The following is a 25,993-nucleotide window of genomic DNA, read 5'->3' on the forward strand; positions in this document are numbered from 1 at the left end:
ATTTCTTCAGTTTCCCTCCCTTTGTAATACAGAGAAATAAAGAGGCAGATCGGTATGTCTGGTTTAGGTGGGTGTCCTGGTTTAGGAGATGAATCACCCTCTGCTAGTGCCTACGTTTCCCAAGCCTGGGACCATATGACTCAACAAGAGTGCATATTTTGCCCAGGAGTACCAGAAATACATATTTTCTACATATTCATTCCTTCAGACACTTATTCCATTTTGTGATTTACTTAAGTAGGTTTCAATGCAGCATAAACAATGTTGACTGATAAATCCTGCTTGGAGTTTATAAAGATGCTTCTTTGAAACAAAATCTGTCAAAGACAAGTCTGGCTCAGACCCAGGTGAAGTTTAAATGCAGCCCATGATCTGCTGAGCTAGCTGCCCAGTTGATCCAAACAGAAGATGAAACATCCTGTGATCATTTATCTAAACCTTTATTAAACTGCAACTCATTTATTTGCCTTTTAATTCTCACAAATATACAGCTGAGTAAAACCATGGTTGTACAATTTAGATGGTCAGTGCCGAGGCCACAGCCTGAAGACTCGGTCACCACATGACTCACTACAGCTGGGGTGGCCACAGCTCCCATATAACCCATCAGTTATTGGTTTTCTCTGTGTGTGTGTGTGTGTGTGTGTGGACAGCAGAAATGCTTGGAGATACCCTTATGCCCCCACCTCCTCCATCCATATTGAGCTGGAAGGCAGAAGCTGAGAGAAGTTCCCAGCTCATGGATAGCCATGGGAACTAAGTGCTTATGTGAGCATACCAGAAGTCAGTGACTCACAAAGTGAAAGAGAGAAAGGAAAGAAAGCTCCGAGACCAGCTAAGGTCTAAAGAAGCTAACTTGAGATAGGGACTTGCTCCATGACTTGCAAAAGCAGCTTGATGCAGAGGAAATGATTTGCTGGAAGAGGCATTAGTCCCCGAGAGGGCATTGACGAAAATCCTACAGCATACCTAAGAATGGTGGGGGACTGGGGAAGGAATTTAGTATGCCTTATTCTACCTTCATCTCTGAAATGAGTCGTGTCTTACAATGTTCTGCATGCGCATTTGCTACCACCAGCAAGCATTTAAAGAGTAGAGGCAGAACAGAAAGCTCACAAGGCTCCATCTTTTGGATGGTCACTGTCAAGCTAGCAAGCCATTGCTGAGCTTTTGGCAATACTGCAGGTGAAGAAAAGCTCCTGCTCTCAGCAGTTTGTGCTGGATAGAGGACCATTACTCTGTATCTGGTCCTTACATAAAAATATCCCCCCAAACCAAAGGCAGATGCATGGCTGAGCTCTCTCAGACTGGTCATCCAAAGCATGTGAGTCTAGCATGTAGGAGTCAGTCCCGCAAATGGCCATCAGCAGCATTTTGACAGGTACCATGTGTGTGCACAAGTGGGCATACAGACACAAGCATACACATATTAACCCCACCACTCCCCAGTATCATACCTAGAGCCATGCAGCATTAAATTATTCCAAAATGTTCATGCTTTGTTGGCAGTAATGATCTCTTTGCTGAAACCCTGTCCTGACCATGCATCTGCAGGCCAGTCAGATTGAAATGTTAATTATAGTAATGATAAAGTTTTATTTTGGTCTGTTGCTGATAGATTTAATCTGGGCTTGTTTTGGTTTTCCTATTTAACATCCAGCCACTGATTAGCATGCATATTCCTGCATCCTCTTAGTCAGAAACATTTTCACTTCTGTAGCTGTGACATTGTCATAAGCATCAATAGTCACAGATTTCCAGCCTCAGAGGTGAAGCAGCAAACCTTATGCTAAATTTACTGTCGACAAAGGGAAACATTGATTGTTCTCTGTGTGGTTTGTTTGTCTCTTGTATGTCATGCCATGGAAGTGAAATTCCAGAGGGACTGCTGGCTGACCTGGCGTGTTTTTGGCAGAGCACAGGTGGTTTTATATGACCCTGCAGACCCTGCTTCAAGACCCTTCAAGATACTGGGCCTGAGGATACATTAAACACTCAGTACAAAGATTTCTGTGTAAGACAGAAATCACCAAAACGGACTGCCAATTATTTCCTTGAAATCTGCATAGCTAAACAGATTTTTCAGGGGATCTCCACACCCACACTTGCTTTTTGCAGTGGGTGTCTTTTTGCCTCTCTGATGTTCACGTCTCCTCCCTTCTCTCCTATTTCTTTGCTACCTCATTTATTACAGTGGTTTCAATCACCATCTTTGTAGAGTAGGGTTCCTACATCAGCTCTCTCGGTCCTTAATTTTTCCTTTCTGGTCTTTGTCGCATCTTCAAATATCTCTACAGCTATCCACTTGGAAGTCTTACTTCCATTTCAGGCACAGTCTTTCCAAAAGTGAAATGCTGCTCCCTAATCCTCTGGCACAGCTGATGCTCTACCATCTTTAAAGTACATTTAGGGATTGTTTCCCCCTGAGTATGAACAGAGAAGGAAAGGAGCCATTTCTGGGGTGAGATTGTTCTTACCTTATTGTAAATTGCTAAAGCAGGCCGGATGCTTGTGCCCTAAAAGCACATTTGCCTCCACTACCTGTAAGGAGATCTCCAGCGGTCGCATGAGGGGGCTGGCTGTGAAAGGAGTCTCACTCAGTATGTCTCACAGTGAAGTGGTGAGCTGTGTACCCAGGTGGCCAAACTCCTGCAGCAAAGCCCTTGTCTGAGCAGGGCAGGCCTTACTTATTCTTGCCATTATGTGTTTTCAGCACTCTCTGCTTTTACGGGACAGAATAAGATTTATGAGTCGTTGACTTACCTCCATATTGTCTAATCTCACTTTTTCATATTCGGAAGTTTAGGGATTACTCACAAATTTCTTAGGAAATGCTGAAAGGTGTCACACCTTGTATAGCCTCTGCAGGTAAAATAGAAATGAATGTGAATGAAATCTGAAAAAGCAAAGCCCTTCTCCAGCAGTATGCAATACAGCAGAGCAGTACTGAGTCTCAGTCTTGCTGTTAACTGTGGCATAAACTGCACATTACAGTACAACTTTCTGATGTATTTCTGGAAATGTAACTATGTATGTGGAAAAAAATTATCTGTCTTCTGGTGGCAAAATCCATTTCTCCTTCTGCAATACAGTAATATTTATCAGCAATACAGACATTCATTTCATTTACCGTCTTGCTGCCCCCTGTTTCGTAATTGCTTTCACCAGAGTGCAGGACCTAGAAATGTAACAACATTCAGTTTGCTCATCTATCACTCACGCTGCCCTGCAGTTCATTTAATTTTGTGCTCACAACTGGTGATGATGATGAACTCTGAGCTTGCAGACCAGTTCAAGTGATGCCCCCGATACTACAAACAGTGTGAGAGCTATTTGAATGCCTTACCATAAGTCTTGAGAGAAGAGACTGTTGTCTGGAGATCTGCAGGTATGGAGACATCTGCACAGGGTTTACGTATATGAAGCATCTATTCTGAGATCTCCATCCTTCTGGAGCAGCAGCTGAAGGTCAGGTGGGCAATTTCAGGGCACCATGTACAGCACTGGATGATTCTGTTCAGCAGCCTGACAACCCCCTCACGGAAGAAATTCTTCCTAATCCAGTCTAAATCTCCCCTGGTGCAGCTTGAGGCCGTTACCTCTTGTCCTATCACTTGTTACTTGGGAGAAGAGACCAACCCCCACCTCACTACAATCTCCTTTCAGGTTGCTGTAGAAAGCGGTAAGGTCCCCCCTGAGCCTGCTCTTCTCCAGACTAAACAACCCCAGGTCCCTCAGCTGTTCCTCATAGGACTTGTTCTCCAGACCCTTCACCAGCTCCATTGCCCTTCTCTGGACTTGCTCCAGCAACTCAGTATCTTTCTTGTAGTGTGGATCCCAAAACTGAATACAGTGAGGTGCAGCCCCTTCTTCCAAAGCTCTCTGTTCAGCCAGGCCAGTATTCTTCCCTGCTGGCTTGTCATCTGGCATGTATGGGTGGCCTCGTCCTGCACCTTTAAGACTGCCTTCTTGAAGAATGTTGAGCCTTCCTGTACAACTTTACTCTTCAGGATTACCTCCCAGGGGAGGTCAACCAGACAAAGTCTGCCCTCTGGAAGCCCAAGGCTGTTCTGCTGACCCCCATCCTTATTTCTCTGAGAATTGAAAACTCTATCATTTCATGATCACTATGCCCAAGGTAGCCTCTAGCTGCCACATCACCCACAAGTCCTCCTTTGTTCACAAACAACAGGCCCAGTGGGCACCTTCCCTGGCTGGCTCCCTCACCAGCTGTCAGGAAGTCATCTTCCCCACACTCCTTGAACCTCCTAGACTGCTCCCCCTCTGCAGAAGTTGTATTTCCAGCAGATACCTGGTAAGTTGAAGTCCCCCCTGAGAACAAGAGCTAGCGATTGTGAGACTTCTCTGACATGCTTATAGAGTATTTGATCTGCCCCTTAATCCTGATTGCATGGTCTGTAACAGACTGCCACCATATCTGCCTTGTTGACCTTTCCCCTGTTTCCTACCTATAAACACTCAATCCTATCTAACTTCATCACTAAGCTGTAGACAGTCAAAACACTTCCTAACATACAGATCTACCCTACAGTCTTCATTTATATGCAGACTTCAAGTGCAAACCAGCAGTACAGATGAATTCAGTTAAAGTGAATGGAACTAGAGAAATAATCAAATGCGATACTGAAATGAAAATGAATTCTAGAAAGGTACTGGTTACTATAGGCTCAAACAACCCCTGCTTACAGTGGTGTTTCTAACCAGTAGCTGTTTGAGTCTAAGGTGCGGTGAAGAATAATTAAGAAAACAAAACCAACCAGAACCTCTGAGAGTTTCCTTTCTTCTACTACGCCCATTAAATGCTGTCTTTGTTGTGTCTCAAGGGTAATCTGTCATGCAGACTATGTATTTTTTCACCTTTAATATAGCTTTCTATGGTACTTGGAAGAGGTCAGTTGACTTTGAGCAAAAATGGACTGGTCATGATCACTGCATGCTAGTTTGTAACATCATGAACTTCTCTCTTAATCAGACTCAGCTCCAGGGATGTACCATGTCTGCAAGGCTTGTTGTTGGGATAATCGAGAAATGTGAAAAACAGTCATGGAACAGGGGCCTGGATTACTCTTGGAAGAGGCAGAACTAACAGGGGGTCTGAGTCACTCAGTAGAAGATAGGTCAGTGTTTCCTCCTTACTCATGTCTGTCCATGCTCCTCCATGCTCCCATCCCTGCCCTAATTCACTGTATTCACACACTTACATGGAATAGTATGTCTGAATAAGCAATCAGATCCTCTCAAGGCCCAGGCACTCTCAAAAGATACAAGGGCATGCATAAGAGGCTTACAGTGCAGCAACAGACTGCAACCTCTCATCCTTCCTCACAGCAGCTCATGAGATTATCCTGACAATTTGGACTGGCCTCAGTGCCGCTGGAGTAGGAATGAAGTCCAATGAATTCACTACTGCTATTTGCATATTTAAGTCTTAATCCAAGTATGGAAATTCTGACACCGGGTCACTTGAATTACTACTGGTGACTATTCAAGTCTCAACTCTCCTGTCCTAATTCAATCTGAGATAATGCCCAGCAAAGTTAATTGAAATCCAAAGATTTGGTACTGGGCCCAAACAAAATTAAATTGTAACTTATATCAACATGCTTTTACTCCATGTATATATTGTTAAAAAAACATAATTATGGTTACAGTGGATCTTTGCTAATGCTTGAAACTGGTCCAACAGAGGCATTTTTAATCATTCTTATGGCTATGTAGACAAGATGGAACCTTTAGTGTTTCAAAAACGCAAACAATATTTATTTGTTGCTCCTAAGTAATTCATGGACCCAACAATATTCAACAAAACTTCCTCATTTTTAACAGATTTCTTAATGAGCATCATTTTACAGAAAACCACCAACAAATAAATATATGAAAACAATGATTTTGACATCACAATGGTTAAACACAGTAAATAATTCATTAAATTGTGCTTTACATCAATGAAAATCCCTAGGTCTATCTTGTAAATAGGAATAAAAGTAGATATGGTTACTCACGATACAATCTCTTAATAGCAGAGTTCACACACATTATTGCACATAAACAGAAGGAAAAATCCTAAAGAATAAAGGAATTTACAGCCTATTAATTTACCCTTTCATCTTAAATATGGCGACTCATGGGAATCTTGATTTTTTTTTTCACTTCCAACAAGCTAGTGATACGGCCAAGAAGAAATTCAAGGACATTGCAGGCTATGGAACCCATTTCCCTCCACAAAATTTCAACAAAGAAAGTACTACAAGAACCAAACTGAGAGAAGTGTTTCAGTGCAAACTGGCTACCTTTTCTGAGTATGCTTTTGCCACATGCAGGAAGAATACAGCAATTTGCTTCAGCAGAATAATGATTTTATTGTGATTGCTCATCTCGTACAGGGTAGTCTCCACTAGCCTGGAAAGATATTCTTTATCCTAGACCAAAAAAGTATAATTCCAGGGGAACAGCAATGGAAGAAAAAAAGTGTCAGTGTGAAGTTTTATAACATCAGTGCCCATAACTGATACAAGGCTGCAGACAGGAAACAAGAATTCACTACTGCAGAAAGAAGCATGTGTTAAATAGAAAGCCAGCTTGAAAGCCAGTCAAATCTGAAACATCTCCAGATGCAAAGGTGATATGACCTACCATTTGGTTTGGCTGAATTGATATGCTGCAGTTAGGAAGTTTGATTGTGGATGTGACTTCCATCGCTTGTTTGTTCTGTACTTCTCCTTTTAGTGAACTGCAAAGAACTATCACATGTTGGGTAGAATCCATGGCAAGGCTATCGCAGCCTCACTATTAACACAACCGCAGTGAAGAATACCTACCATCAGAAATGGTGTTTTTCTTTCCCCATAGTGAAAAAGTTTTTTATTGTTAGCATTGTTGAGTAGGGAAGAAAGGACAAATTTTCATTCCTTAATGAAGTATGGCCCATAGGCACTAGGCTGAGCTCTTGGACTAGGCATCAAATTACCAGGAACAAGTTTTAATGACACAGCAGGTTTCTCTGTCTGCTCCAAGCCTACACTGAATTATAACTGGAAAAGGCAGCCGGTACTGAAGATGTGATAGGAGAGATTAGCAAGTACATCTCCATTACAAAGAATGAGATTTGTTTCAGCACCACAGTAGCAGAAGCCAAATTGCCTTGTTTAAGCAACAAAATAATGCCAGGAAGATGGACAGAAATCCTATAGTCCTGTTGCTCGTGAAGATTTTGAAAGAAACACACTGTGCTCTGATCTTATATGAGCCAGTGTAATTACAGTGAAGCCTGTGCTGTCAGAGCAACAAAAACCTGGAATAACAGAGATATTAACAGGGACTTTATTTTACTATTGTATTACTTTATTTCAGGCATAGTGCCCGATAGGAAAAAAGCTGCAAGCCTGTGTCTTAGAAGCCTGCCTGGAAGTATTTCCAAGTTGCTTTATTTGTTACGTGCCAGGAAATTCTGCTAAGAAAAACAGTATTGTTGGCACAGTGAGTTTGCTGGATCTACTGCTGGAGCTGGGGAAGGAGGTGCCAGGTCCTTCAGTCCCAGAGCCTCTGGGCAAGATCTCCCACCACGACAACTACTCCTGTACATCCAGGGCTATCTATCTGCTACACAGCCTGCAGGGAGAAAAAACCCCAAACAAACCAATTTTAACAAAATCCCAAGCGTTAAGGCAAATCCCATTACCATAGATGCTACAGCACATTAAGAGCTCTTCAGGACCCTAATCTTGTCTCCTGGGAAATGACTGATGAAAAGGTCAGGCATTGCATTAACGAACTATTAAAGCTAATGTAAACCACCCAAAGATTGTTTTGATTTTCTTCATTAGGCTTTGTTTTGTGTCAGGCAGAAGGAGCAGTCTGGAGAATGGCTGGTATGCTTAAATAGCTGAAACTGATACTTAAGAGTCACCGGTGAGGCTCCAGGGAACCATTGCTGAGCTCTGTCTCCTCTCCCCTGAAAAGGTAACACTGCATTTTCTAAATGAAGAACGAGTCCCCTGTTGCTGTGAGCAGCATGGAGAGGTGGCCCACTGGGGAAAGAGGCAGGGATGAGAGAAAGGGGACCCTTTTTTTGTGATGGGGGGGGAGGGAAGAAAATATGCTTTACCACAAAAGATGGGCTGGGACTGATTCTACTTTCTCACATATCTTCCTCCTTAATGTGAACTTGGCCTTGCATCTTTTCTCTCATGTGGCTGGCTATTCTCCTGCACAGCTCTTCCTCTGGCCCTTCAGGGTCCCCCCAGCACACTATTCCTCCTCATGGAAGCATGGAGAGCATCTGCAAATCCTGGACACACAGTATCAGGTGCCAAGGCAGGCTTCCTCTCTCTTGCTGCAGGGTCTACAGCAAGATGCAGCAGTGGGCTCAAAAATAGTGAGATGCAACAGCTCCTGTCATTCCTGTGTCACCAGCCAGAAAGCTCCTTGCTTCCATAGGGCCAGCGCAACCTGCAGCCCTGGTATCAGCAGATAAGATATCAGATCACTGTGTATTACCTGCATTGCGATAAAGGTGCAATAGTATCAGTCAAGCTTAGCTCTTCATGGCCTTCCTGTCCTGCAGCCAGGGCGAGCTTCATACCTAGATTGTAAACATTTCAATTTAAACCTCTGAAGGTTGGTGTCCATATGTGAGTGAGGTATCTGAGCGCCTCTTCCAGGCTATGGAGATCCAAGCAGCACCATCTGGGGAGTCTAGAGAGCTCCTCACTCTTCTCTAAGGCAGATATCCCAAGCAGGAGAGTAATGATCTGCAGTCCTGTGTTTTCCTTTCTGAATGCAGAGGTGGGAAGAGATGCACATAATCCACCAGTGGAACAGGTATTAGGGATCATAACCCATCACTACTCACCCCAAAAGTATCACACTGACAATCAGGCATAAATCAGCATATTGCTAATAAACTACATTGATAATGAAGCATCATCTCTACAGCCCTCTTCACTTCTTAACAGCTGTTACCATATTCAATGTTTAATGTATTATTGTATGCATTAACTTTCAACAAGATGGGTTAGAGCTTATCTCTGATATTGTGTATAGGTAAGTAGCAACAGCATTGTCAGAAGAAGAGAAGATACAGCATGCACTAAAAAAAAAACCAAAAAACTTGGAAATGAAAAGACAAATACTGAAATTCAGCCTCTTTTCTTCTGTAACTCATTATTTTTTTTTACCCACTGGATAAAAACCTTGAATTTTGAAAATAAATGAGAAATGTGCATCCACATCAGGTACTCCAGTATTTCTAATTAGCAAATCTGTAAGGTAAAAGCCATTCATGCACGCAATAATATACTTTCAGCATCTTGATTTAGCAGCCACGTTGAGGCACTTAGAGAAATTTCCTCCTAATGCTTTACATTTATGCTAGAAGAAGGAAAAAACCTCTCTCAAAAGATCCATGGTACACAGGACCCTCTTTTTTAAAATTTCACTATTGCAAATGGAACAACATAAAATCTTGGAATAAAGAGATGCAGCTTAACCACAAGAATGTAACATGTGGAGGAAGAACCCACTGAATCTTTTTCTAGACAAGGAACAAAGCCAGATAAAGATCTCTCATCATGAAACAATAAATTTACAAAGAATCTTCATACAGAGTGATAAATATCAAGACTTTCCACATAGCCATTATGTATCCTAAAAAACTGAAAGCTGATTTTTTTTCTAGCCACTACTGTAGTTAGAGAGAAAACCAACTTAAATTGTATTCACTTGGCATCAATGTATTTTAACAGACGATATCATAACCCTGCCTACCCTCACAGACAATAGATCTCCAGGCTTTCAAAGCAAATCTGGAAAATGTCACACTAGTATTTCAGCTTTTCCTGCTCTCTCTTTCCTCTTCCCTGTAGTTTGCTTGCCCCCTCTGCACCTTTTGTGAACGCGAAGGCTGCTTTCATTGCCTTCATCCAGATAATCTCCATGATATCTGCCTAGCTGTTGAATGGACCTCATTTCTCAAGGCTTTGCCTTTGCCACACATGCTCAGAAGGGTGGCTGCTACCTGGCTGGTTTTGGTACTCTCAGCATCTGCAGAGAAATAAGCTAACCCTGCCACCACCTCACTTATAAATCATCTCTGACTACTGGCTAACAGAACAGAACAAGCAATGCCCTAATCCCACATTTCCTAGGTCTTTTTTAATCACCTCAGCAAATTCTTCCCTTAATCAAAACACAGCATGTAGAAGCTCAATGTGCTTTCCTCCATTTCATTTACTAGAAAGCTATACAGTTGCAAAGGACAGTATGAAACAAACCAGCTCTCACGTCACAGAGGAACCAAACCAGGTATTTTTTTCCAATAGATGTCTGCACAAGTTTTGGTAGCTCAGATTGTATAGAGTACCTCTGTTAATGCAAAGGATATAGCTCTCTCTTCAACCCATCCTCATAGCTTAGGGCTTTGAAGGAAGTCTTTTTGGACAGGAATCTATTCTACTGTGATTGAATAACACTAATCAGTGCCTATTGAGAAAAAAATACATTCTCCTCACTGGCAGAAACCAAGAAAAACTGAGACAAGGAGGGGTAGTTAGTTGTCAGATGTGGTCTCATTTACCAAAGCATCGGCCTTCCTTGGCTAATTCCCAGGTAGCCAAGTTGCACAAATTCTGTGATCCTCTTCATCAGTTAGTCAAGACGGAGGAGCATCACCACCTTGCAACCTGACTATTATAATCTTCAGTAATGGCTACTTCTGCTGCCTCTCCCCTTGGTGACTGGTGAGCTCTCTGCTCCCGCAACAGCCGCCGCTCTTCTCGCCTCTTTAGCCGGTTCTTCTGATGCTCCTCTTGCTTGGAGTACTGGAAGCGCTGCAGGAACAGGTCCTTCGCATATTCATACAGCTGTACGTCCAAGAAATTCAGCTCCTCTATCCGTTGCCTCACATCCTCACCTATGTCCACATTGGAGGCCCGCGTAACGTTGAATTGAGTGAATGGGGAAATAAATTTCAGGTTGAATGTCCTCTCAAAGAGATACTGCGTTTTCCTCTGAAATTCTGTGAGCCCAAAGAAGGCCATGTTTTTCAGATTGTTCTTGGCGCTTTGGAGAAGAATCATATTTCTTTCACTCTCATTCATAAAAGTCAGGTTGTAGCATCCCACCAGGCTGAGGTCTGCCAGCATGCGCACCTGGCGGTTGTTGGCCAAGTTGTAGCTGCAATCCATGAATTCCTGTAAACTGACTCCAGACCAGTCGTCTCCTTCATAACAGGTAGGCAGCTCGTCTGGTGTTGGACTTCTTCCATCGCACATATGAAGGGAAGTTTTCCATGTTGCACCCCTCTGAACATGCTTCCATTCACTCAAGTACCGTGACACCGGATCCCTCAGCATCGTGATGTAATAGAAGTTCCTGAAACATAATTAAACACAGTTTTAAGATTCAGTGGATTTCACTTCTCTATTCTCCAATAAATCGATTACCAGCCACCACCCCTCCTTAACTTTTCCCAATGTAATACAGTCATTTTAAGTGACTGCTTTGGAGACAGTAAAAAGCTTAAAGCTTCATAAATACTGTGGATAAAATACAAGGTAAACTGGGAGAAGGAGAGAGGGATCAAAGGAAATAAGCAGCTATCAGAGAAACGGAATTACTTTGACCTATCAACTGTTCAGTGTTAGTTACTTTATGTAGAAGCCAATTAACTGGAGTGTACTCCCCCCTGCTTTGAAATGCTAACCCTCAGTAATAGTAGAAACAGTGGGAAAAAAGCTTTATATAATCTTATCACTTCTCTTCTGGACTGAGACATGCATGTCTCACACGATGCACAAGATGATAATCCACACAGCGCTTGGTCAGAATGTAAGAGAGACACGAGCAATTTCATGTGGAAGCTGCAAGCACTAAAAATAACACCATGTGCAAGACTGTAATGAGCCACCTACTTAAGAAGGACCCTACTATTAAATGGGTTTGAGTGAAGATAATGAGACACCTAAAATCCATTCTTATGACTTAATTTTAGACAAGTGCTTGACGGAAATTAGTTATAATTGTGTAGTACAAAAGCATCTGTTGATATAAAGATTATCATTACACAGCCTCACCTGTCAAGAATACAAAAGAGACACCAAGAAATATTGATTTGAAACAGAGCAAATAACTGCAGACCTCACATTGTCAGTTCATCTTTTAGCTATTGAATTCAGTTTGTACATCTATTTATGGCAATCTGAAATGGACTGCAATTGAGTGTGCTTCGAGCAGGCTTTCACAGATTCAAGATTTTTACTAAGAAATGTTTTATTCAATAACAACTCACCTGAATTGCAGGGTGATATCATAAAGACAAAGCAAAACCAAAATACGTATGATTTCTGTCAGCTAGAATAACCAGCAGAAGATTCATGACTAAAATTAACACACGGTCTGGTACAAAAATAGGCTCATGAGTTTGCATGACTCATCTGACTGCAGACAATACATTAATAAATCATGAGCCTTAAGACTTCCTAAGAAAAGTCTGATCTCAGTACTTTTTCTGAATCTAGTGAAGGATAAAGCAAGTAAGCAGGAGGCAAGCTTGCTGACGACAAGTTAGCCTGTAAACAAGCCAACACTTTGTGTTGGCCATCTCATACAAGAGCTAGCTGCAGTTAAATGAAAAGTCTCAAAATCTGTAACAATCTCCAAGACAGTTATCTTTCTTTCCCACGTACCACCTATTTTCTGCCACTAAAGAGTCCCTAAACCTTCCACTAAAGATTCTCCGTAAACCTCCCATTTGTCCTAAAAATAGATATTCCTATAAAATGCAGATACATTCCCCAGTTCAGACCAAGCAAAAGAAATCAGGGCTGAATGCTTTGTCCTTATTCAGTCTGAGTTTTATATATAAAGTATATATATATTAGTATAGTTTCTGGAAGAAGGTTATGAGGTCAAACTACATACTATGTTCTGCTGCAGGGTCATTTTTTGAACTACTATCTAATGGAAACATCTGTTTCAAGAATTATGTCATAGCTGAAGGGCTACAGGTGGAAGGATATAAACTAGGGAGTACTGTTTGGAAGCCACGACTTGTGATGATACTCTGAAGGATGATATTTCCAAACTAACTCATTTGGAGCCTGGGTTTCCTTGCTGCTGGTCACACATGACCAAACTGCACTACAACTGTTTTGATCCACTTCAGTTACTTACACAGCCCACACCAACAGTGAACCCAAGGATCGTGCAACCATTCAGACAGGTATTTCAAAAATCCCTCTTGTACTCCTGCAGAACAGGAAGCATCAGAAACCCTCTTGTGTCCTCTGCAGTATAGTTCCATTATGAAAAGTACTATCTTTAAGCACTTCAAGCACAGATTTCCTTTCTTACACTGGATGCTCATCTTGGCTCTGCTTTGCATGTATGAAAGCATGTTAAGAATTGCTTTCCAACTGGCAAAAAGTGGGACAAAAAGCGGATGCATTTCACTAGTGTTGTGCAGATAAAGCAGCCCAACTCTCAAACGCCCATTAGCTTTCAGCATAAGACACTGTTGTTGCAACACACAGCGGGCACTGGTAGCAATGTGACAGAAAATGATTGAAGCTCCCAGGGAGCAGGAATGAAAAAAAATGATGGACAAAGATTCAGAAGCAGTTGGCAACATCTACATTGACAGAGATATGGTGTTGGCTTCGCCCTCGTAATGCTGCCCCTCCCCTCTTCGGATAGTTTTTGATGTTCATATGTGGCAGCAGATGGGTTTAAAAGTTGCTCTTGACAATTATTTGTACCTCTAATAATAATTCTGTCTTTCCTCACCCATCTCCAGCAGACCCAGTCAGGCATGAGCAACAACAATTAACAAAAATACCTACTTTGCATCAATCATTTCCATTTCATGCCTGGATATGTAAACGTGTTTGATGGGCAATAAACATGAATGTAAAGCAAATGCAGGGAAATGAGAACAGCACAACTTTGTATAACATCCGCAGCTTCCCTTATGCAGACTGGGAGAGAAACTTCCGCAGTCTGTTGCTGCTACTGCTTGTGACTACCTTATGTCTGCATCTGTTTTCACTATCCTGATCAATTTGCTTCTGGTTTGTGTTTCTTTCAGAGAGTTGCCTTCTTGTGTTATCAGCTGGCTGGCTTCTTCACCTGGTAGGCAACCTTTAACAGCAGTCTGACACATATTTAGTTTCTCAGGTGCTAATAACTAAAAGCGCATCTGTCCCCATCGCATTGAAAGTTTACAGCCTTCTATTTAACCTTTTGTTCATGACTCTCCATCACTGTTTTAACCAGTCTGAGGTTGCAAGACCTTAAGATTTCTTCCACCTGATCTGGGCACTGTCCAGATGACACTTATTATAACACAGAGTACTGGGGGATGCTGTAAAGCAGTTGTGGACAATTTTTCTTTTAGGGAAAAGGATGTCATGCCTCTAAAATGATATAAGTAAGAATACATAGGTCATGCATGTTTGCTTCAGTTGGAAAATCATAAAAATTATCTTAGGAAGTCTTTTAAAATGTTGACATTTATGGTTTAAATATAGCAGAGCTCAGTGCCTAATACAGTGTTCACACTAGGAGTGGCTCAGGAGTCAGCTCACAATAAAGACAAGAAGCCACTCATAAAAATATGAAACTGGGGATGACCTTCAGTCCCTCTTTTCATCACTGTTCAGTAAAAGAACATCAAGTCAGCTATATACTGAACATGCCTGTTCACGTCTGAATACAGATGTGCACTTGCTCTCGCCAGTGTAAATGACCCCTCCTTGTGTCGCCTATGCTCATGCTTACATGGCTACGTTAAACTCCACACCTACCCACTGTAAGAAATACTCAGCAAAGAATTAAGTAATAACTTCTGTAACCCTCTTTCACAAAGTAAAGTCATCACAGATTTATTGGCTTCATTTCAACAGATGCCCACCACTGACTAACTCAAACTGCTGTCACAGACAGCCTTGGTTCTTAAACGCTAGCCAAGCTCAATACACTGGCCTGTCAGTGAGAAGATGCTTTACACAAAACATTCCAAATTATTTTAAAACAATACAAATTTTATCTCTATCTAATCTATATCTGTATCTATGTCTGTATATTAGCATTTGTGTGCCTGTGTGTGTGCAAAAATTTACACTGGAGTCTGGTCATAAGCTGCAGTTGTCAATGACAGAAAAATCACAGTAACTGCATATTGTGTATTTGCCAACGCATCTTGTGGCTGTCTATACAAACAGACATGTACGTACAGTTTAGGTTACTTTTCAAACAACACCAGCCCACTAGTCATGGTGCTAGCTCTTCCTGAAAGGGAAATTCATACAACTTCCCCAGATCAATCAATCTCTTTTCGAGCATAATGTACTGAAATCAATGGGTTATTGAAGTTGCCACAATGGGACAGCTGATTTTTTGGATACATGCTAAGCACCGTGATGATCACAGCAAGGGCCTGATGATCCATGCTAGGGCCCGACAAGCACTGGTGTGAAGCACCGGGCTGTACACTACACTATAAGTAAAAAGCACTTGGGAATTCAGAAGGCTCTAGTCCTATTCGCATGAAATCCAGTGTTTTCATCAGCATTAGTCAAAGAAAACCCTTAATTAATAGAACAGCTAAAATGAGCTTCTAGTTATAACCTAAGAACATGTATTTCTTCATATTATAAGGTATTTTAATACCTTATATTTAATACTCTAATAATTTAATACTCTGCTCTTACATTAGTCCTTCAATAGTATTGCTCTGGTTCAGAAATTAATTTCAGAGGAGCAGACTCTGCTATTAGCAGAGGTGATCCCAAACCAGGGCATTTTGCCTCTTCTATCACCATGGAACAGACGTCCCAGCTGAGGGAGATTTCCTAAATACGTGAAGGATCACCACACATAGAGAACAAAAACATCCTATAGGGCCTCCTGGGGAAGAAGGATGAATGGCATATTCATAAAAAGAGAGCAGCACACTCATAGCAGCTGATAGTAGAGACAGAGGAATATTTGAGGTGGAGAAAAAGAGTCACTGGAGAATATTTTGGAAGATACTAACAGATGGAAGAAAGAAGAATCAAAACGACTGAAAAACCCAGGTGCATCATAAAACCATCCACGTTCTGCTTCTTCCTGGTAGCAGGGAAAATAAAAGCCCTGGCCAAGTTTATAACCCAAGTTGAGACAAGTAGCTAGCAGCTTTAAGGGTGGAAGTGAGTGTGCACCCAAAGAAAGGTCTGAAATACCCAGCAAACCCAGCCTAAGCAGCACATTTCTGTTAAAGACAAGAGGTTGTGGCAAGAAAAAGTCTTGAGAAGGACCTGCATTGTGTGAACAAAAGTCTTACGCTTTTATCCTGAAGTCCAAGTTCTCAGGGGCAGTAACATAGTTAACCCCCGATCAGAAACCTCTCATCAGGCAAAGCATCACCAGTACAGGTAATGGTGAAGAGAATCATAGAATCATTTAGGTTGGAAAAGACCTTTAAGATCGAGCCCAGCTGTTAACCCAGCACTGCCAAGTCCACCACTAAACCAAGTCCCCAAGTGCCACATCGACACATCCTCCAAATAGAGTAAACAAATGAAACAAAAATAAGGAGAATGCAATACATGAACAATTAGGGAATAAAAGCATTCAACAAGGATGGTGGGGGGAGGCAGAAGGCAAAGAAACATTGTTGGGCTGATCCAAACTGGTCAAAGTCATTCTAGAGTAATGCAGATGTATCAAGTCATGGCTGGCAGCATTATTGTGCAGAGTGTCACTGCATCTATGTTGTGCTTAACTGACAGATAACCTGCCCAACATAACAGGAACTGATTGGATACTTCTTATTCAGAACAACAGCACTTACAAAAAAGCTATGAAACAGTGCACAAACTACAGGCATGTCAATGGGGCTGCAGAAAGCATCATACAGCTTATCCGCCAAGACAGACAGATAAACTCTATCCAGCCCACAAACTTTTGCCAAGATTATGTAGCAACAGCAGATAGGTTTAAGCTTAGCATCTGTCACAGGATGCTAGCGATGGGAATGGTTTTCTAAGGAATCCCTTAAGAAAGTTTGTGGCCTTAATACAATTAGCTGTCCTCTCAAGTTGTCATGATGTCCTGTCAAGTTGTCATGTCTTTACAGGTCTTTTACTGAAAGAACAGCAAACACCATTAAGAACTCAATGTTTATCCACCCTTACCACATACATCACCCATTCAGCATGTAGAAAACACACTTAAATGGCTGTTTTCTCAGAGGATCTGAACACCCACCACTTCTGCTGTTCATAACTGGATGATGAACACTAGGCTTACTTAAAACAGTGGCTGTAATGTCCTGTAGATACTCCATATTAAAGGAGACTTGCCATTGACTTCAGCACAATTAAATAAAACAAAAAGCCAAACCAGCTTGCATTTTGAGGTACATAATAATAAAATTTTAGATATGTCTCACTATTCCTCTGAAATTTTGTCCCTTGGCTCTGAATCCAACCAGCAAAAAACCTTTCCACTGTTTCCCATTTCCAAATTGGCCACAAGCTTCTGTTGGTTAACTACCCCTTTTGTTATCCCAGTGACATACAGTGCAGCTGAACCTGGTAGGACATGCCTGCTCAGAGAAGGGACTAGGTAATGCTTCCAGGGTAAGAGATCTAAATGCAGCGGTCTAGGTATAAGCTACACATCTAAGCAACCTCTGAAGCCAGCAAGGAGCTGCTCAACACAGGCAGTGGTTTGTATCTGCGGAGCAGTGCAGCTGGCCAAGGGTAGGTGCCAGCTCTGGCATGAGCTGTATCACTTCAGAGGCTCCCTATGCATTGCACTGTGTACCTTGACCACAATGGGAGCTTAAGATACCTGCTAAGCTAGAGATGCCTATGTTGTAGGTGCCTCTACCTGCAAGGCGAACCCCACGCCTGGAGTCAAAGCCCCTCCCCTGAACAAACATATTCACAGAATGCAAACTCGAGTCCAACCTCAGAAACTGATGAGTAACAACATTTTGTAATGAGCAAGGAGTAACTACAGAGCACCTCCATTCCATGACTTTTTGTACCTATGACATATCTATCAGTTATGTTAGTATATTTCTTTCTAAGCATGCTTTTAGAGCTGGACGATTCCCAATATAAACAAAAGTTTTAAGTAAGTTCTGTATTATTTCATACAAATCTCCAAACCAGCAGTTAGAGAAATGGTCTACCATAACTGTGTTGTCCTTGCTGATAAAGCAGTGCATCAGTGAGACAGGGGGAGGGCTTGGAGTCAGACATACGGGATTGCTTGGAGTCAGACAGCTGGATTATATTTCTGATCCTGGAAAGCAAAGACAGTTGCTTAGGAAGTTACTTGTGACGATACAGTCTGTTACAGGCAAGAGAGATGTGTTTGGGCATTGGGAAGCACTTAAGATACATGAAGCCTCACATTTCATTGCGTGTTCGGAGGAATACTCCCCATCACCAACTTAATTTTCTTTTACAGCAATTTGTTGCTTTATGATTTATTATAACCTCCCCATTTTTTCTGTTTAGAAATTACAAGCCCTTTTTTTTTTCTTTAAAAATACCCTCTGAAACATCAGATAAAATCCTGTATCCATGCCATCAGATAAACCTCAGCAAAGCTTTACAGCACTGTTTTATTCTTCTTTTTTGCATGGCTGTTGATCAGAAGGTTAGTGTCCCACACCTGATTAAAGAATAACAGATGACAAAGGGTGTCTTTAGAGATCACTCACTCTCTGACGTCACATGACATCTAACAGCAGCAATCTAGGCTAATGAAGAAAGGTAGAAGAGCAAACCTGCAGCAACACAAATGCTGCATGTACAACATCTGGAATTTCTTCACCTAAAGAGCCCTTGAAGTGAGGCCAGGGCAAATTCAATAATGGCGTAGAGCTATGTGAGGATAAGAGAAGAGGAAGAGTGAGCTACTGAGCAAGCTATTTGAACATTGCACTGGTTTAGATTTATCCTATATAGAAAAAGATGAGTTTGAAAATCCAGTGCTACAGCTGCACTGCAAACTATGGTAAAAAACACATTTGTAGAGACTTTTTCCTTAGATATTTTAGGAATGAAGACAACTGGCCTGGGACTATGCAAACTGGTAACTTTCTTTAAAATGCTTTTGGAGTTAGAACCTGTGATTTTGTGCTTATTACTTACGTGATTTTGTATTCATTACTTTTAAAAGTAATGAATAACCATTGCAATAATAATTATGCTTCCAATACATCACATTGCCACACACCCTTCAATCAGTGAAAATTATCTCAGGACCTACTGCTGGAAAAGGAAACTGGGAGTGCTGAGACTTTTTTTCTTGACACAGAAGAATATAAATTCATGAGGATATGGATTTTAATGAAGTATTTCAAAGATGCTAGATAGGAAACAAACAGTAGCCTTCCAGTACCTAAGAGGATTTCAGTGATGTGTACGGTGGCATAATTGAGATGTATCAGCCAGAAACTGAAGAAGGGGAGGGTAGGAGGAAAACTATTATCACTGTGAGAACAATAAAGCATCAGAAAGCTTTCCCCGAAGAAGCTCTACACCCTCCATCCTTAGAGGTTTTGAGGATCAAACTGAACAGAGCTCTGAGCAACCCCATCTGCGCTTCATAGTCACCCTGCTCTGAGCAGGGAGTTGGACTAGAGACCTCCTGAGGACCCTTCCCACCCCAGGGGATCTGTGGTTCTGCAAGACAGTGCACATTCTTCTATCACCAAATGTACAGTCCTGTCAGAAAACACATCAAAACAGAACCAACTCGCCAGCTAGATCATACCTGCCCTCCCTTGTTCTTTCCTGGCTACCCTAGCCAGAGTACAGGGAATGTGCTTTGTCTTTTAAGAGGCTGCGTGTTTTTGCATATATTTCTATCTAGGGCTATAACACTCTGAATCAGCATACCCTGAATTATTGAGCAACTTCATGAATATTTATTCCAGTGACACTTTGTTCAATATAGAGTCTCTAAAAATTGGAGATGACAGTGCAGCAACTGCATGTCCCTAAAGAAATTAATTCTGTTCACAAGTATCAAGTCTGGATCTTGAACAGCTCCTAGCTAATGAAATGATATAGCTACCCATGGTTTGAATCCCAGCATTTTAGAAGACACACATGAATAGCATATGAATACGTGCGAGCTTTCTGAGCTAATATATGTTTTTCCTGTGTGTTATCTTTATGATTTAAGTATTAGTTTTTTGAACACAGAGCACAAAGTTAGGCATCTAACACTGTATTTAAACATGTAGGTAAGCTCAGCCTCATTGCCAGTGAAGAAAATACACCGTAGTAAGAGCTAAGGATTCTCAGATAGCCAGAAAACGTGGTCTACTGATTTAGTTAGCAAAAGGAGGCTCTGAGCCATCACAGTGCCCTTCCTTGCCATCACAGTTAACAGCACTCTATTATCCCCCTCATAAAACATCCTTGCCCCTTGTGAAATATTCTTTTCATGCTGCTGCTTCCACTGTAAAGAGCTTGTGAATGTTGCTTCTCACAGTTAGGAACATGAGTCTCAATTCTCAGACTAAACCTGGTCTTGGACTACTTACATCCAGTTGTTCTTGAGTTAACACTGCAAATACATCAAAAGGATTTATACATGTAATATCAGAGAAGGAGAAATGGCATTTAAGTTGGAGATCAGAGAGCAATCACCTCTTGGATTTCATTTTACAAAGCTGAACTAGTTGTTATTGTCTCTTCTGATAAGAAAAGCCAGAAATGACCACACTGCAGTCCCACAAAACCTTTGGGTCACACTTAGATTACTTCACTCCGAGTTGTACCCTGAGTTTCCCAACTTCTTAGCTTTCCATGGCTGGCTTTTAATAGGAGGCTCACAAAAGTAAGATGTGTTGCAAGATCCTGAGATTGGCTCTTGATTTTTATCATCCAAGCAGTCCTTTACCGGCATTTGAAATTTCACAACATCACATTTCAACATACATGTCTAGACTTGAGCAAATTTCATGAGGCCTCCACAGGTGCCTTGTACAATAAATACTTCTTATGTCCATTGGTAGTGTATTCTCTGACACAACCTCATGTTGCATTTGTTTTTTTTATGAGATGCGTAACTCTGGAAACTCATACTCACTGTGTGATACCGCACTTTGCACTACCAAACGTCATTCCACCCCTTTTACTGAAGTCCTCAAGGTCATTAAGCAAATTCCATTATACTTCGGCTTTTTTGTGCCAACGTCATTAATGAAAACAGGAAATAGGATCACAGCTAAGACCAGCCCTGTGGAAATTTATTAATAACTTTCCTTTAAACCAGAAAGTTCCTCTTTTAGCACATCCTATTTTGTTACCATGTTTTTGCCCACCAGCAAATTCTTATGCCTGGCCTCATGTTTTCTGCCTTGTATAATAACTTTGTGGAGTCTGCTCTATGAAACACTTTATTGAAGGTGAATTTCCCTTCTCCTATCAGAGGGAGATGCTGGGTATTTACACTTCTCAGCCCAAAGGCTGAGAATGGGGGCCCCAGCTTTGGCTGTGTGTAAGAGAGAGAATGTTTAAGATGGGGAAATGACAATTTATCTGAGAGCGAAATGGTCTGGAATAGAAATGCACAGATTAAACGATTTGATGGAAAAACAGATCTGCCACTTTCCATCAAACAGACTTGACGCAAATTGTAAATCATTTCTTGATGAGACACAAATCTAACAAAGTTCTCTCCAGAGACTTTTGTTCTTTGCCTAAATTATGTCAAGCTTGGTTGTTCTAAGTGTTCTTTAAATTGCTGAAAGGAGTGAAGTAGTAAGTGCCTTGCTGAAAGAAATATAAATATAAAATGCAGTAATAAATCAAATAACAAGAATTTGTTGTTCTATCAGGCACTTGAATAACAAAAACCTTGCATCTTGTAAGAAATGGTGTATGAGCACACACAGGAGGAAATACTGTTCAAAAGCAATAGCTACACAGTGTCTTACAAGATTCTTTAAATATACTGTATGGAAGAACTCTGTGCCAGGGAGAATAATAAATCCTTTGTGGCCAGGACTGGCAAAGGAGGAATCCATTGCTTGCATCGCCCCCATTCTATTTCATCCTTATTGTGCACAAATCACTGCTGTGTCTCAAAAGAACCACGAAAATCTGGGGCACACGCAACATCTTTACTCAAAATGTTGCTTCTCCTGTCCCGGCTATGCCACTGCACAGAAGGGAAAATGAAATAAGGATGCATTTGCACTGCTACTACCTGCCTCTTCCCAGAGCTGTCTCTAGCCCCAGCTTGAGGAGGAAGCACTGAACTCACCTTTCTCAGAGAGATGTTATGAGTACAGGGGAGACAAACTAAGGGGATGACCCACAGTATCAAGTGGCAGCAGAAAACAATGGCTGGCCAGAGGAAAGAAAAGAAAGGTGATGACAGGCAAGGGACAAGAGAAGAACAACCCTGGAGACATTGCAGCACCAGGGACATGCAGCTGAAGCTTGTTTTGCAAGCTTAGCCTAAAAGGGTTACAGAAACCAAGTTGGTAAGGGACCCTCCTGATGAAGTCTGAAGCTTATAATCACAGATAACAGTTTAGCAGGACAGGATTCATAAAACAGCCCTGATCCACAAAAGACAAGCCACAGAAACCTTCCTCACTATCAGGCTGCAGACTCTGAGCAGCTGCCAACAAGGTTAGAGCAAGACCCTGTATCAGGAGGAGTCTCCATGGAGCAGGTGACTGCCTGGGCAACTGAACACTTCTCCAGCACTGATGCAAAGAGATGTGGTCAAAGAACTCCTGCCTATTCAGTAACTTACTTACACAGTGTAAGGCCTTTCATAACAATTATAAAGAAAAAAAAAAAACACCCACCAACCCTGCATACTTTCATGCAGAATTGTGAGAGATCTGTTATCACAAGTCCTGGCTGCCTGCAAGGATACACCTGATTGGTAAAATTCAGTTTCAGAGAGGCCTGAAAAGACAAATAACATGTAGGCAGACCCTGAAATGTTCATTTATATTCCTTCAGTCAGATTTTGTTAGGTTTGAAAGAGACAAAAAAAATAAATACTTGTGTTAAAATGTTTACTTTCATCCTTTTCCTCAATTTTGAAGGAGCTGTTGCTATCCCATTTTATTCTCTGCCTAGGTAAGACAAGCAGCACAGACATCACCAGTGTACCTCCGTAGCTGGCTTCATTGGAAATCAGTTTGTGCTGCAAGTGGCATGTACCAAGGCTCTCTCCCTAACTGAGCTGTCTCTGATTTACAACTAATAGCTCAGTTGCAGACGTTCATTTCCAAATCTGGGATGCTCAAATGAAAGTTCTATGGCATGTTTCACTGCAATGCATTGTGAATCAGTACAGAAATTCAGCTCAATTAATAAAGTAATTAGCAATAAAGAGGCCCAGTAATTGAAATCCCTTTGAAAGTACATCAATTTATTCTCTCTAAGATTTGCCTCAAGTCTTTATTAATTCTGACATCAAGCATAATGACCATAAATTATAAACGATCATCACAAAATCCAGGCATCACAACCATTCTCTTATCCTGCATGACGAGTTTCTAAAACGTCTAGGTTTGGTCATAATTTTTTGATACTTGCCTCCCATAATGTAAGCACCATGACAATACGCATATTAAATTATGCATTAATATGCATATTAAAGAATTTCAGGTGATTCTACTGATGAAAACATTCTAAGAGTAGTCTTTCCTCTTCATTCATTGAAATGACTCACAAAACCTAAGGAAATTGCTCAGCTGTAAGATAAAACCACTTAACTATGTTTCTCCTAACATTCCTCTTCTTGTGATATACTGTACATACAGTTTTTCCTTAAGACATTAAGCAAACAGATGACAGAGTGTTTCAATTGAGTACTTATAAGACGCACCACTAACTCCCCATTTCACACTGCACTTTGTGTTTCTACTGAAATACTTGATAGCATCTAATCAAACCCAGAGATGTTTGCTATGAATAATACAACTCAAAGCTATAAGCAAAATCTCCATCTTCATTGGCCTAACAGATTTCTTCCCACGTCAGTTGACGCTACATAAATGTATATAAATAAAATTTCCACAAGGGGGCCCTCTTTTCTTCCTAAATCTCGGCACAAGCTTAACTTGCTTTCCAAAAATTTTCATCAAGCTTTTGCCTACAAATCTTGGAAAAAAAGTTTTTACCAACTAGAATTGAGTTTATGACAGGATTTTATACAACAGAACCTGTAACTCGAAAGGGAATCAGTTTTTATATACAATTTCCACTATATACTATATACATATGGCATTTAAAGAACTTTGATAAAGCTTTTCAAAGTTTACTTCTTGCAATAACCAGCTAAAATGAGACCTTTTACACACACACTCACAAACACACACACACAGAGTCGGCTCACACTGCCCCCAAGATGCGGTCTGCCTCTATGTTATATTGTAATTTGTGTTTGTGTAAGTGACTGATTTCAGCTCTGCGTGAATGCATCCCATAGGCACCACAGTTAAGGTACAAATGGTATTAAAATTACCTACACTCTCAATTCCCAGCAGTTACGAAAAGCAAAACGTGTTTCAGATACGTTGTCATTTGCTTTAACATTCCGAATGTTTTATGGAGACAGCGTTACAAGTCCTCATCTTCTTAACTCACTTGTAGCTCTCTGAGGTTTTTATTGTTTAGCATACCTTTGACCTTCGAATACCTAATAGAAATTGGACCACTTTCTTCTTCTGATCTCAGATCTTAACAAATCAAGGCTCTGACACACATGCCAGGCTGTGCACTGCACTGTACCACTAATGGCTGTGGATGCTATGCTCTGAGACAGAAGGTAATAAGGTGAAATTGAGAAGCCTAGGCTTCTAACCTTCAACTTTTATGAAGGATTCTTTACCTTTCAGGAAAACTAGCAAACAATTATGTGAATTCAGCCTTGCTGATACAGTACAAACCCACCGATCCGCTAACTCATTCAAGTAAATCTCGATCTGCAGTGCTAACTTTAAACAAAGTTTTCATGACTGCTCAGCAATACTGCCATATGATATGGTCATGTTTAGCCAATGTCGATGACAGAGTTAAGGCTGCTGCAACACTTGTGCATTCAGGTGCTGATGGGACTCCATGTGAATTACTGGGTTCAGCAGGTCTTTTGGGATGCCTTTGCTCTGCAACCTTCCTCTGTAATGGACAAATCCTAATCAGTGGAGGAAAAGCACTTTCCAATCCCTTCAAGCCATGAACTGACTACTCGAAGCATGACATTTGATTAGCCTTATTATTTCAACTCAGTTATACATAAATATTGTTAGGGGCCATGAAGCCATCCAGCCCTTATTAAAATCCAGCTGCAGTCTCTTGAGCTGATGTTCCCACTCTTCCTCCTTTTTGTCTGAAAAACAAGGAAGAATTTCTTTTCTTTGAACTGTGGGTTATCATCTTTGTGATTTTATCATTGGAAATAACCTTCTCCTCTTACATTATTGTAGCAGACCGTTGCTGTACCCCCTCACACATGCAAATAAGTCAGGCTTCCTAGTCTTTCCCCACAGAGATATCTGACATTGAGACTCAACATGATGTAGCATCTTTCTGAACTAAAGGGCAGGGGAATAGTGTGTAGGCCATTATGTTCAAATGTATCTCTCACAGAAATTAATGAACGTCTGTGCAGACACTGAACATGAATTCAGGCAGCAGAAACAAAACCCATCTGAAATTGAGCTTAAGGTCTAGGAATACCTAATGGTATGGATCTTTATCTTTACAAGTTGAGGATTTCTTCCCTTCCTTTGAAGAGCCAGAGCGCTCTTCGGGTCACAAACTTACCTTGCTCTAAAGGAAATGGGTTGGTAACAGGGCTAAGAAAGATATTTCTGCATTAAAAAGGAGCAAAGCTGCTGATGTGTACCCTAAGTAACATGAACATTTAAATATGAAACATTCATTAAGATTCATTTATAGACTTTATACATCACTTTCTGTTTCAC

At 41.1% G+C, this 25,993-nt stretch overlaps 1 protein-coding gene across 1 annotated transcript in view; it reads right to left on the reverse strand.

Annotated features, from left to right (window-relative positions):
- Positions 1-5,834: 5,834 nt before the first annotated feature.
- HS6ST3 (heparan sulfate 6-O-sulfotransferase 3) overlaps positions 5,835-25,993 on the reverse strand; it is a 309,575-nt gene continuing 289,416 nt past the window's right edge. The window contains exon 2 of the mRNA XM_061476250.1: positions 5,835-11,391. Within this exon, the coding sequence (XP_061332234.1) occupies positions 10,686-11,391 (706 nt within the window). The 3' untranslated portion in view covers positions 5,835-10,685. The remainder of the gene's footprint in view (positions 11,392-25,993) is intronic.

This window comes from Pezoporus flaviventris, unplaced genomic scaffold (assembly GCF_033815535.1).
Source record: "Pezoporus flaviventris isolate CSIRO_AGI_PZ_B2104156 unplaced genomic scaffold, CSIRO_AGI_Pfla_v1 ptg000095l, whole genome shotgun sequence".
In the NCBI taxonomy this organism is placed as follows: Eukaryota; Metazoa; Chordata; class Aves; order Psittaciformes; family Psittacidae; genus Pezoporus; species Pezoporus flaviventris.